We start from the raw sequence: 14,596 nt of genomic DNA, 5'->3' as shown, positions 1-14,596 counted from the left end.
TATATATATATATATATATGTCTGTGTTAATACAGAATTGTAAGATAAAATCATAGAAATATTTTGGGAAAGAACCTGATGAAATATTCCTTATTTCAAACAACAATTAAATTGGTTAGTGTGCAATACTGATATGTGGCCTATTACATGAGCAAACTTTTCAGGGAAAATTGATAATCATTATCCAAAAGACAAGTTTTTACAATTTGCCTCTATGCATGCTTTTGTGTTTTCTGTAAATTTACTCAAGCAGCCCATAGAAAATTCAGTTACTGTATTTACAGATGGTTCATCTAATGGGAAAGCAGGATATGTAATTGGATCACACACTCATTCTCTTGAGTTTCCTCCTAGCCCCTACTTCAACACAGATAATTGGATTACAGCTGTAGCCACTGTTTTTAAAATGCTGAAAAATCAAGCTTTCAATTTGTATACTGACAGCCAATATATAGCCCATGGTTTACAATTTCTTATTTTTTTCAATATGTAAAAATGATGAAAACTTTATTAATGACCTTAAGTCTGATAATAACAGTGTCCTCACTAATATAAAGTACATTTACATAAATATAATGCTGAAGTCAATATTAATTACAGATGTGTTTTGAGATGATTTAGTCTAAGCTTAAGCAATAGAAATATGCTATATTATATATAGCAACAAAAAAATTTCTTTAACTATAAGTGTGGTACAGGAAAATAGATGGGGTTAAATGTATGATTCATATATATGTATATATGAGTATATATATTTATTTATATATATATATATGTATATTATATATATATGTGTGTATATATACATGTGTATATATACACATATATATGTATATATGTATGAAGGGCAGTGAATTGAGAAATATGCTCTTGAGTTAATTAAATATATTTCACTGTGTTGTGAATAAAAACTCTGAAATTAATTCACTGTTACTCTTTTTCATGAATGTTTGCATATCAAGTTGGTTTACAATTTCTTAAAACTGTTCCCTTTTTTAGATACTATTAATTCTCAAATTTTGTAATTATTCACGCAAATACAGATTAATTTAAGAGAATGTACTGTTTCTTAACTTTATAGAACATTTAAGAGCACATATTGGATTGCCTGAATCCCTTAGTGAGAGTAATGCCACAACAGATTTGTATACCAGGCAGATTATAGGCCTTACACAGGAACAATTAGCCAAACAATCTCATTCTTTACATCATCAAAATAGTAATAGCTTGAGACAACAACTTGGTATTTCTAGAGAATGTGCATGTCAAATTGTAAAGACTTTTGCTAAATGTCCTCAGTTTTTTTCTGTACCACATAATGGTGCTAATCCTCCAGGACTTATACCTAATCAATTATGGCAACTAGATGGTACTCATATTTCTGATTTTGGAAAATTAAAATATGTACAAGCGGCTATTGAACCTTTTCACACTTTCTATTTGCAACTGCTTTAACAGGAAAAACAACTAAATGTAGTCATTGCCTACACTATTTTTCTATGCTGCTTGTTCCAAATCAGATTAAAACAGATAATGGAACTGGCTATTGCAGACAAGCTTTTGAGATATTTTGTCAACAATTTAATATTACCTGTATTACTGGGATTCCTTATAATCCTCAAGGACAAAATATTGAAAAACAGGTATTGTGGAACTTTAAAACAATACCTTTTTTAAAATAAAAAAGGAGGAGGTATAGCCACATACACCACACAGTTATTTAAATCATGCTCTTTTTAATTTTAAAATTTTTAAAATTTGGATGTCATGGAACTCTCTGACGAGTGTCTATAGCACCCTACAACCAGGCATACTTATACCTAGGTGAAATGGAAGGATGCACATACTGGAATATGCCATGATCCTGATCAGGTATTTAACATGGGGAAGAGGACATGTTTGTGTTTTTTCCTCAGGATGCTGAAGGAATACATTAGCTCCCAGAGTGGTTGGTAAGACATGCTGATGCTGGGACAAAGAATGATGCTAACTGTGAGCTCTCATAGTGCCCTGAAAATGGTGGCAGGAAAGCTGTTTTGGACATATATTTCTGACCCGCCTCTGGTTGCCTATATCCCAGAGTGGACAAGCTGCCTTTCCAAAAGCTTTTAGACCTTGTGGGACAAGGAACATGGAGACTGTGAAAACTGCCTTGGAAAAAAAATCATCAAAATGAGAAGTTATAATGACTCCTCTAATGTGACCAGTTATTCTGAATCAATAATAGACTAGTCTAGACATCAGTCCAATATTGGAAATAACAGTATTATTTGGAAGGTTGTCTCTGGACATTGTTAGAGACCTATTTGGAAGATAGTTGCAGTTCTTTATGAAGATATGTTAGCAATAGATAAAATTGGGACAGGATCTAGACTTCAAACAAGTGTTAGTGCATGTCTTAAGGCTCCTAATCTTTTAGATGGTAGTGGGCTTGATTATTGCTGGTATAGCAGCTTTAATTACATTAATACATAGCACCACTGCTTCTGCAATTGCTTTGACAGAACTTAAGAGAGCTACTTTTGTTAATCATTTAGCAAAAAAAAATGTTACTAATGTTTTGAGTATTCAAGAGGATTTAGATAGACATTTGGAACAATGGATTGATACTCTTTATTGGTAGTATTCAAATTATTAGAGAAGAGAACCATCTCAAGGGTCATGCTGAATACCAATGGATTTGTGTTACTTCTAAAATTTACAATGATAGCCACTATAATTGGGAGAAAGTTCAAAGATACTTGCAGAATATTTGGTATAATTCTAATATCTTTCTGAATGTGTTAACTTTGCATACTGAGATTATGAATTTAAAAAATGCTGCTCTGCTGAGTTTTGATGCTGCAGATACTGCTGATAAAATTATTCCTGGCCTGAGGTCAGTAATTCCATCTTGGCCAAGCTTCAAAAATGGTATATATAACTTAATCATCCTACCCCTCCTTGTCCTGGGCATACTTTTATTTCTGCCCATTGTAATAAAACTTGCCTTTAACAACATCAACATGTTGGCAGCCAAAATATGTGACTTGAAATACATGGCTTGAAACTAAAAATGAACCCCCAGATAGAGTTATTTGTTTAACAGGCTGGCAGCCAAAGATGGGTAAGTTCTGCACAGAACCTTACCAACCTAAGACATAAATGCATTGCTTTTGATAATAGATATTCCATGATGGGTAAGAAAGTCATTCTTGCCAGAACCACCTATGACAGCCACAGTCTAGTTTGTGAAATAAAAAGGGGGGGATGTGGAAAGCTTTTGGGGACTTCTTGGCAGGAATCTAACATTGGACCATGACAAGGAAGTAAGCTCAGACAGGAATCTAATTTTAGGCTGGAACAGGGAAGTAGGTTCAGGTAGGAATCTAATTTTAGGCTAGAATGGGAAAATAAGTTCCAGCAGGAATTTAATTTTAGATTAGAACAAAGAAGTAGGCTTCAGGCATGAATATGACTTTGGGCTAGGACAGGGAAGTAGGCTCAGATATCTTGATCATCCTGATAAGTGCTTAAAAACAGCAATTTGTTTATTGACTTTGTTTATTGCCTTGCTTGCTCCTTGACTAATTGTGTTTATTGTACTGCTTGATCTTATTACTTACATGAAATTAAAATGGTATAAAAGCAGATTGGGAAAAAGTAAACCCACTTCAGCCTTAGCCTCAGAATTGGCTGGGGTCATACTAAAAAATAAAAAAATTTAAAAAATAAAGAGTTGAAACACAGCAGGTTGTAACCAAAAATAACCTTAATTTTGTATCAGTATACAAAGATCTGTACCAATGTAAGATGTTTTGCTAGTAGGAGATCAGTAGTTTAAGGGTAGATTCAATAATCTACCAATTATTCCTATTATTCCTGTATTGATCCTATATGCCACCCCTTATTTTCTTTTCAACATTTCTCCCCCTTTACTCCTTTGAATAAGAAAGGAAGAAAAAAGAAATAAGAACGGAAGAAAGAAAAAGAAAGAGAAAAATTCATGAATTTGACCTCCTATATTTTGTTCCTCTCTCCTTTCAAGACCATTAACAACTTGGGGCTCAAATGGGCCGGGCATTGGTTGGCCATTCCTGAAGTCTCTGCTCCTTGTCTCCTTGAATTTCTTTTAGACAGGACTAATTTTGGGTCAAAAGTTTTGTAGGTGGGTGGGTGTTCCCATTCCTCCATTGTAGATGGTTTCTGGCTACTGGAGGTGATCTTTCAGGTTCCATCTGCCAACTGTTAGACATTTGTGCTAAAGTAACCTGCATTGACTCATTCTGGAGGTCTAGGAATTCCTAGAGATTCCCCCAAGCAGCTACATATTTACATTTATTCTCCTGTCCATCTGGGACTCTCTTCTGTCCCTCCTCATGCCTGATTCTGTCCACATATTCCCCTAGACCTACCTTCACTTACTTAGGTCCCCTCTCACTCTACCTTTCATGGCTATTTTGTTCCTTATTCTAAGCATTCAAGCATGCCAGTTGGGTCTTCCTCCTTGTTTAACTTTTTGAGTCTGTGTGGTGTATGATGGGTGTTCTAAGCTTTTTGTCTAATAAACATTTATCAGTGAGTACATACCATGCAGTGGCATTTAGAAATCAGTTACCTCACTCAGAATGATGTTTTCTAGTTCCATACATTTGCCTGCAAAATTCATGATGTCCTTGTTTGTTATAGCTGAATAGTAGTCTACTGTGTACATCTGGGTTGCTTCTAGGTTCTGGCTATTACTAATACAGCTGCTATGAGCATAGTGAAGTACTTGTCCTAGAAGTATGGTGGCACAGAAGGAGTTGCAGAGACTAACTATGGAGCAGAGACTGAAGGAAGGACAAGCCAGCCTAATATAGCTATCTCCTAAGAGGCTCTGACAGTACCTGAATAATACAGATGTAGAAGCTCACAGCCATCCATTGAACTGAGTACAGGGTCCCCAGTGAAGGAGTTAGAGAAAGGACCAATGGAGCTGAGGGATTTGCAGCCCCTTAAGAGGAACAACAATATGAACTAACTAGTACCCTCAGAGCTCCCAGGGACTCAACCACCAACCAAGGACTATACATGGTGGGACTGATTGTTCTGGCAGCATGTGTATAGTAGAGGATTGCAAAGTCGATCATCATTGGGAGGAAAGGCCCTTGGCCCTGTGAAATTCTGTGCCCCAGTGTAGCGGAATACCAGGGCCAATAAGTTGGAGAGAGTGGGGTGGCAAGCATGGGGAAGGGGGAGGCAACAGGGTTTTGTTCTTGTTGCTTTTGTTTGTTTGTTTGTTTGTTTTTTGGAGGGGAGACTGGGAAAGGAGAAATCATATGACATGTAAATAAAGAAAATACCTAATAGTAGTAGTAGTAGAAGAAGAAGAAGAAGAAGAAGAAGAAGAAGAAGTATGGTGGCGTATATGCCCAGGAGTGTTATAGGTAGGTCTTCAGATAGAACTTTTTCAATTTTATAACAAACCTACATATTGCTTTCCAGAGTGATTTTACAAGTTTGCAGTCCCACCAGCAATGGAGGAGTGTTCCCTTTTACCACCTCCTCATCAAACTGCACTGTCACTTGAGTGTGTGAACTTAGCCATTCTAATTGGTATAAGGTGGAATTTCATGATTATTTTGATTTACATTTCCCTGATGACTAAGAATGTTAAACATTTCTTTAAGTGCCTCTCAGCCGTTTGAGATTCCTCTGTTGAGTATTCTTTGTTTAGCTCTGTGCCCCATTTCGTCATTGGGTTAATTGGTTTTATTGGAGTCTTGGATATTAGCCCTCTGTTGAATGAAGGGCTCATCAAGATCTTTTTCTAATATGTAAACTGCTGTTTTGTTATATTGATAGTGTCCTTTGCCTTACTGAAGCATTTCAGTTTCATGAGGTCACATTTACTACTTCTTGGCCTAAGGGCTTCTGCCATTGGTGTTCTGTTCTGTAGAACACTGGACCATGGCAGAAAATTTGGTAAGGTGGAGCAGGTCTAAGTCCTCAGCACCGAAAAGAACACTCTGTTGAGCTGCCCGCAGGCTTCCCAGCTTTGTGAGCTGTCACCCATGCTGGCGTAGTCCTTGGTGATGAAGCTGCTGGAGTCACTTATCCTCCTACAACTCAGCTGTGCTATCTGCCGTTTCAAGGCCTCCTCTTGCTGGCCTGTGCTGGAGGCCCAGACCTGCACCTGAGGTCTTCCCTGCGCCCTAGCTCACCATGGGGAACCACTTGACTGAAATGGCCCCCACAGCCTCATCCTTCCTGCCGCACTTCCAGATCCTGCATGTTGTGGTCATTGGGTTGGATTCCGCTGGGAAGACGTCCCTTCTTTACCGCCTCAAGTTCAAGGAGTTTGTCCAGAACGTCCCCATCAATGGCTTCAACACCAAGAAGATCTTCGTGCCCCTAGGGGCTTCCCATGGAATCACTTTCCAAGTGTGGGATGTCGGGGGTCAGGAGAAGCTTCGGCCACTGTGGCACTCCTACACCCACCGGACAGATGGACTGTTGTTTGTCGTGGACTCTGCAGAGACCGAGAGGTTAGAGGAAGCTAGAATGGAGCTACACCGGATCAGCAAGGCTTCCGACAACCAGGGGGTGCCAGTGCTGGTGCTGGCCAACAAGCAGGACCAGCCGGGGGCGCTGAGCGCAGCAGAGGTGAAGAGGCTGGCCGTCTGGGAGCTGGCAGCTGCCATGCTCACCCATGTGCAGGGCTGCAGGGCTGTGGATGGGCTGGGCTTCAGTCAGGACTGGAGCATTTGTATGAGATGATCCTGAAGAGGAAGAAGGCATCTCGGTCGAGCAAGAAGAGGCGGTGACCCGAGGCTGCCCCTACCCTACCTGCTAGGGGTCAGTACACTTGTAGTCAGGCAGAGCCTGTGACCTCTCAGCCAACCTGGGTGCTGGATCTGCCCACCTCAAAGGACTGAAGGAGCATAGGTGGCCCTGTGTGCCACAAGAGGGAGGAAAGATGAAGTGCCTTTCACTGCCCTTCACCTGTAGAGAGAGGGTAGGGAGAGGCTGCAAGAGCGGAGACAAATGTCAATGCTAACTCTACTACCTTGGCCCAGCCCTCGTTTTCCTTCCCTAGCATTTTATTTGGATCTATATTTTTATTTTTGCAGGGGAAGGGTGTGTAGAAGATTATCCAGAGAGTGCATTTGGGGGAGGGGGTAAATTGAGACTATCTTTCTGCTCTCCACAACTGGGGAGAGGGGTCTCCTCAGCTACTCTTCTCCTCACAGTCGTTCTGTGTCTGTGAAAGTGCCAAGAATTCTCCCCACGTTTGTAGATCCCCTTTTTATAAGCCTCAAGTGTCCTCTGTGTTACTAGGTTTTTTGTTTGTTTGTTTGATTGATTGATTGATTTTAGCATTTGCCTGTAGGTTATTAATGTTGGATGACTCTATAAAAAAAAAAGTCCTCAGCACCTGGGGAACAGACTGAAATTGTAGGTGGGTCCCTACTCCCTGCCAGAATCCTAGCCACACTTCCCACATAAGGAGATGTTATCTGCGGTCATGTAACCTAAAACAGAGTTCTCTATGATAATGAGGTACCTAACCCCCCCCCCCCGATAGTTTAAACAATAAGCTTCCCTTCCCAAATATTCCTTCCTGTAAAATGTATTTAATCTCTAGACTCTCCTGGGGACTTGGTATGTATCCATTTTCCATGATGAACAGTCAATAAATGGTATAAATAAGCATGCACTATCTCTTTCATCAAGAACCGCCATGGTGAGTATTGAGAAAGCCTTTGCCTAAAATGCTGCAGCCTAAGTCTCCCAGAGAAGGGCTCTCTGTGCTTCTAGACAACCACTGTTCAGCAATGAACAATCACTGATGAGCTCCCATTTTCCCTGGCCCTGGGTTAGTTGCTGCTGTTAGCCCATGGGTCCCAGACTCTACTCCTAACTTCTTATGACTCAGTGGCACCTGGATGTCCAGGGGTTTGGAAGTCCTCTGGTTCTGGCCACCTCACAGGTCTGTGGACACCTCCACTTCATTCCAGACTTCTCTATTTAGTTTTGTAGTGAAAATTAGATGTCCAAGAATCAGGAAACTCCAGCCTAGGCTTCCCACATCCCAGACTTCCCACCCCCTAAGTACTGCTTGGAGATTCCTTAAAGCCTAGCACCTGACAACAGCACAGGGTCAACACTAGAATTAGCTTCACACATTTCACTTTCTCATTGGCCAGGCCCAGAACCATCACAACTGCAGGGTAGAACGTGGGCCCACAACTGGTGCTGATGAATACCCCAGCTGGATGGCCCACACAGACCCATTTCAAAACTCTGGATTAACCAAGGACCATTGTTGTACCAAAGGCAGGGGCTTGCTGCTGAGGCCCGGGTCTCTCTCTCTCCCCAGTATTGACCTGTTGCTGCACGGCACCTTAGTTAAGAAGGAGGCAATGTACAAATGAGTTATTTTATTGTAGGAAGGAGAAAATATGCCGGTTAAGTAAAGAGAAGGAAAGGAGAGGAAAGAGAGAGAGAGAGAAGAAAGCAAGAGAGGAACAAAGAGCAAGAGAAGAGAAAGGAAGAAAAAGAGAGGGAGAGCAGAGGTGAGACAAAGAGTGAGAGAGCAAGAGAGTGAGAGAGTGAGAGTGAGAGAGTGAGAGTGAGAGCATGAGAAGGGGGCAAACCACCCCTTATATTGTATGGGGCATGGCATGTCTGGCTTGTGATCAGATGACTGGGTATAGGGTCCAGGTAGAATGCTGGGAGTTTGGGGCATTGTCTGCCTGATAGCGCACACATCTCCTGCAGGGACAGCTATGAGGGGTTGTGACTAAAACAGGAACCAAAACTCAGGAATTATGGCCAAGCTTATTCTGCCCTCTGCAAGCAGAGATTGCCCACAAGGGTCCAGCACTCAAAGCCAAATACTGGACTATACCTGAGTAGACCTCCACCCCACACTGCCCCACAGACCATGAGTAACCCCTGGCACTAGTTCCAAAGAATGAAGCCTTCCCACTCTGTAGCCAGACATTGTGTCTTCCTCCCTTTTTTTTTTCAGGTGGAGCTACTGCACTGACCTCTGTTCAATCCGGACAGTCCAACGGACTTTTTTTTTTTTTTTTTAAGGAAAAATCCAAGTTTATCGTGACCAAACCTAGGAAGTTATATACTACCATTTCAACAACAGTCTACTGGCTAAAAAATCTGGCATTAACATTGTAGAAAAGAACTACCCAAGACATGAGATGCCCATGGGAGGCATCTTGGAGGATGCCTTCCACACAGCCTCTTCTTCCTAGGCCCAATTTCCAGATCTTTGAGTTCTGGTATAAAGTTTTTTTTTTTTTTAACACATAATGAAACTCAGAACATCTCAGACACAGAAAGATTGTTTTGTAGTTCAAGTGACCATCTGCTTTGATGGGATACAGGGACCTAGCTAAAGGAAGGAAGTGTCTGAGTCTACCTTCACTTCTTCTCAGTCAGGAAACTAAGGCCTAGTGCTGGTTTCAATAAGAATGGCCCCAGATGCTTACATGTTTGAATACTTGGTGCCCAGTTGGTAGAACTGTTTGTGAAGGATTTAGGAGGTGTGATCTTGTAGTAGGAGGTATGTCACTGAGTAAAGACTTTGAGGATTGAAAAGCTCATGCCGGCAGTAGAGGGAGCCACAGCCAGTGTCGCAGCCAATGGTGGCCACATGGGTGGCACCTCCCCGAGTGGCCTGTGGTGGCTGGTCCCACTCGAGAGATAACAAGTTGTGCTAGTACAGCCATATAAATAATTGCTGAAGTCTCAGTGTAACGTGGACATTAACAGTGATGACATATAATACAGATGCTTGGAAACTAAGTACTAGGCAAAACACTTCAAAAGAAAGGTTCTAGTATTCTCCAAGGCTGAAGCTGAGAGTCTGAAAGCCTGAAGCTGAAACTCAATTGTAGATCATAGCTCCATCTCCTTCAGGATATAAAGAAAAGAAATAATATTTCCACAATGATAGATCTTTGGTTGTTGTACAGGTTTCCCAATGAGTGAGTCATGATGACCGTATGGTAGGGACTTGCCATAGTATGGCTGCTTTCCAATCTACTTGTGCTACAAGATCAACAGTGGGGTTAAACGGCTTGGATGAATCTTTTTGTGGTAGAACTTTAAGGAATCGTAGCATTGCATTTGCTCACCCAGAAGAAATCTCTTCTCATTCTCAAGTACGATCAAGATTACCAAAGAAGAGACCAGAGTCTGTGCCAATTCAGGAAGGAAATAATAAGAGAACTTCAGATGTCAAGCAGCAGAGTGCTCGAGAATCATGGGTACACCCCAGGAAAAGAAGGCTTTCTTCTTCGGAAAAGGATGACCTAGAAAGGCAGGCCCTAGACAGTTGTGAGAGAAGGCAGCCAGCCAGCACCGCCAGGCTTAAAGAACATTAAACGCTGTCTTAGAGCTGAAGCCACAAACAGTTCAGAAGAAGATTCGCCTGTAAAACCAGACAAGGAGCCAGTAGAACACAGGAGGACAGTAGTGGACCATGATGCAGACTTTCAAGGGGCTAAATGAACTTGTCGATGGCTTATATTGGATGACTGTGAGAAAAGGGAAGTTAAAAAGGTGAATGTCAGTGAGGAAGGGCCATTTAATGCTGCAGTAGTAGAAGAAATCACAGGCTATTTGACTGTCAATGGTGTTGATGGCAGTGAGGCAGCTGTTATAAACTGTGATGACTGTCAGCCTGGCGGGAACACTAAACAAAATAACCCTGGTTCCTGTGTGCGGCAGGAAGAATCAGTAGCTGGAGATGGGGATTCGGAAACCCAGACTTCAGTGTTCTGTGGTTGTAGGAAGGAGGACAGCTGTATAGACCATTTCGTGCCTTGCACAAAGTCAGATGTGCAGGTCAAGTTGGAGGACCACAGACTCGTAACTGCCTGTCTGCCTGTGGAACGAAGGAATCAGCTGACTGCTGAGTCAGCTTCAGGCCCTCTTTCTGAACTTCAGTCATCCTCAAGAGATTCTGAGGAAGAAGTAGACGGGGTGAGAGATAGCAGTGCCTCCAGAGAGCAGTGTAATGAGAACAGCAGCGACCTGCTGGTCTCTGGAGAGCCAGAACTGTCCTCTCTCCTAGACTGTGTTTCAGCTCAGACGACATCCTTATCAGAACCTCAAGAACTGTGATATACTCTGAGAACTTCACCTTGAAGGGTCACCCTGAAGAGAGGTTGTCCCACTAAAAATATATCTCCTTACAGAGAAAATGGACAATTTGAGGAGAATAATCTTAGTCCCAATGAAACCAAAACAACTGTTAGTGATAATGTAAGTGAGTCTCTCACAAATCCTGTCGAAATTTCTCAACATGAAAAGGTTCTCTGTTGTGACTCTGAAAACTGTGAAATTGAAGGACTAAGTAAGCCACCCTCAGAGGCCAGAATGAATATTGGACGTTTGCCATCTGCCAAAGAGAGTGCCAGTCAGCACACTGCTGAAGAAGAAGGCGATGACCCTGATGTTTATTACTTTGAATCAGATCATGTGGCACTGAAACACAACAAAGATTATCAGAGACTCTACAGACCATTGCTGTACTTGAGGCTCAGCGCTCCCAAGCAGTGCAAGACCTGGAAAGTCTAGGCAAACACCAGAGAGAAGCACTAAAACATACTATTGGATTTGTGGAGAAGCTTCAGAAGAAGGCTGATATAGGGCTTCCATACCCACAGAGAGTTGTTCAGTTACCTGAAATCATGTGGGACCAGTATACCAATAGCCTTGGGAACTTTGAAAGAGAATTTAAACATCACAAAAGACATACAAGGAGACTTAAGTTTTTGATAAAGTAGGGCTACCTGATAAACCAAAAAGTCCTTTAGATCCTAAGAAAGATGGAGAATCCCTTTCCTACTCCATGTTGCCTTTGAGTGATGGTCCAGAAGACTCCCATAATCATCCTCAAATGATAAGAGGTTGTCTGTGTGATAACAACAAATCTGAGGCCTTCAACCAGCTGTGGACTGTTGAAGAGCAGAAAAAACTTGAACAGCTACTCCAGAAATACCCTCCTGAAGAAGTAGAATCCCAGCAGTGGCAGAAGATTGCTGGTGAGCTGGGCATCCCAACAGCCAAAGAGATTGCCAGTCATGTACAGAAGTGCTTCATAAAGCTAACTAAAGCCGGCATACCAGTTCCAGGAAGAACACCTAACTTATATATCTATTCCAGAAAGTCCTCAACAAGCAGGCAACAGTACCCCCATAATAAACACCTCTTTAATCCTTCCACTTTCGTGACTTCACATGAGCCACCAGTGTACATGGATGACCAGAAATGTCCTTGGATTTCTGTGACTCTTGTTCAAACTGCCCACATGAAACAGACATTCACAAGGAAGACCACCAATTAGAACCTGTTTATAAGTCAGAAACGTTCTTAGAAAGAGACTACTGTGTATCTCAGGGCACCAGTTATAGTTATCTGGACCCCAACTACTTCCCAGCCAACAGATGACATAGGAGAGTGTCAGCACTAGTCCTCATCAACATGCAACAGTGGCATCATTGTTAATGATGTGCATGGTTTGGACACTCATAGTATGAGAGCTCCCCGAGTGTTCTAGTCCAGTACAGCTCTGCACTGTGTGGCTGTAAATCAGCAGCTGAACATTCCTGGTGAACCGAGAGGTTCCCTGGTAAAATTTTCATCACTAACTTAAAGCCTTGTAGGTGGTGATGTTAAATGGGTGAGGTGGAAACAAGAGCACATATTGATGCCAGAGTCAATCCCAAAGGTTTTAAAGACTTTGGTCGTAAATATGATAATGAAAGACAAAGTATTTATATTAAATAAGTTTAGCAGCTTTCAGTTTTGTGAAGATAGATTTCAGCGTAGAAACAAGACTTATAGATGAAGTTTTAACCAGTGATGGTGTTTGCTTCTAGGATGTATACTCTAAAAGAACTCACTGTCTGGTGGTCACTGATGGCCTGTAATAGACTGGAGCTGCTTAAGGGTTTAATACCTAACTTTTAATCACGATGAACTGTCCTTACCAGGAGCAAAGCAAGACATAGCTGTGGCTTTGCTTCTGTAACCAGCTCATGGGGTGTGAATGTCATGAAGTTGTCACGCAGATATATTTTTAATGTCATGTTATATGAGATGATCATGTGATGTGTACAGACATTGTTGAGAAATGCCAGTGGTAGTAACTGTAAAAAGTCTGACTCATACCATTAATCCCTTTAAAATATATACATAGCCTTCTGCCTCTGTGTGGAGTTGTCAGTATAGTTCATCAAAGAAAGAAAACTGCCTAATATAAAAATCATATATATATAATGATAATTTTTCCCTCTTTTGTAGTTTGCACAAGATCCATAAAAAACTGTATTTTTATTACTATTTAACAAGTGATTAAATCTAGTCTGTGCTGTGAGCAAGAGTTCCCGATTCTTTTATACTGCTGGATTTAAAACATTTTGTATGTTTCTTATCTGTGTATACAGTATGTTCCTGAATAATGTCAGGAGAACTGTGAGAAATAAACTATGTGGATATGTTTGTTTATATTATAAAAAGAAAAAGAAAAAAAAAAGCTCATGCCATTCCCAGTTTCTCATAGTCTCTCTTGCGCGCGTGTGTGTGTGTGTGTGTGTGTGTGTGTGTGTGTGTGTGTGTGTTTGAAAGCATTTCATGCTTGTAGAATGAGATGTAAGTTTTCAGTTACTACTCCAATGCCATGCCTACAAGATAGTCATGAACTCTGACCCCCGGTAACCAATACAATTAATGTTTTATTTTATAAGTCATCTTGGAAATTCAAAAAATCATCAGATCCTACTACAAAAGCCTATACTCAACAAAACTAAAAAAAAAAAAATCTAAATAAAATGGATGATTTTCTAGACAGATAACACTTACCAAAATTAAAGCAGGAGCAGATAAACCATACAAACAATCCCATAACCCTTAAGGAAATAGAAGCAGTCATTAAAAGTCTCCCAACCCATATGGTAGAGGAGTTTTGTTCTTATCTCAGAGGAAGGAGGGTGAGAGAGGGCTGGGCCCCAGTCTCACCTCCCTTTCAAATCCTTTCACCCAATGACTCAACTTCCCATAACACAACCCCAACTTTCAAAGTTTCCCTCACCTTCCCATAGTCCCAAGCCACTGGCATTTAGGCCTTTTAGGAGCATTTAATATCCATATATATTTTAAAAATTTTTTTGGAGTTGAAGAAAATACACATCTTAAAAGTCATTAACCGCATTTTCTCTCCAGTGAGTTTCTAAGATGGGAGCAGCCAGCCAGGAGGCAGAGGCCCCACGAGTCTCAGGGGACTTGCAGGGCGGCAGGGACAGGACAAGCTCTAGTCAGAGACACTAAGAACATCTAACACCAAAAATCAAGAGATAGCGAAAGGCAAATGCAAGAATCCTACCAACAGAAACCAAGACTACTTGGCTTCATCAGAACCTAGTACTCCGACTGCAGCTAGTCCTGGATATCCCAAAACACCGGAAAAGCAAGAATTGGATCTAAAATCATATCTTACAATGCTGATAGAGGAACTTAGGAAGGACATGGATAAGTCCCTTAAAGAAATACAGGAGAACACAGGTAAAGAGGTACAAACCCTTAAAGAGGAAACAAAAAAATC

General features: G+C 41.2%; 1 protein-coding gene and 1 pseudogene across 1 annotated transcript; both read left to right on the top strand.

The window, feature by feature from the left end:
• Positions 1-6,186: 6,186 nt before the first annotated feature.
• LOC116094237 (ADP-ribosylation factor-like protein 4D) lies at positions 6,187-6,741 on the top strand. The gene has a single exon (XM_031376147.1). It carries the CDS (start codon positions 6,187-6,189, stop codon positions 6,739-6,741), a length of 555 nt encoding a protein of 184 aa, XP_031232007.1.
• A 3,239-nt stretch (positions 6,742-9,980) lies between these two features.
• On the top strand, positions 9,981-12,444 carry LOC116094236 (annotated as a pseudogene).
• The last annotated feature ends 2,152 nt before the right edge of the window (positions 12,445-14,596 follow it).

Source organism: Mastomys coucha, unplaced genomic scaffold (genome assembly GCF_008632895.1).
Source record: "Mastomys coucha isolate ucsf_1 unplaced genomic scaffold, UCSF_Mcou_1 pScaffold16, whole genome shotgun sequence".
Taxonomy (NCBI): domain Eukaryota; kingdom Metazoa; phylum Chordata; class Mammalia; order Rodentia; family Muridae; genus Mastomys; species Mastomys coucha.
Note: the sequence above shows the minus strand (reverse complement) of the source record. Positions and strands in the feature narration are given on the sequence as shown.

What these genes read in the sequence shown, in the direction of transcription:
- LOC116094237 (XM_031376147.1), top strand. Translation starts at nt 6,187, where the DNA reads ATGGGGAACCACTTGACTGAAATGGCCCCCACAGCCTCATCCTTCCTG.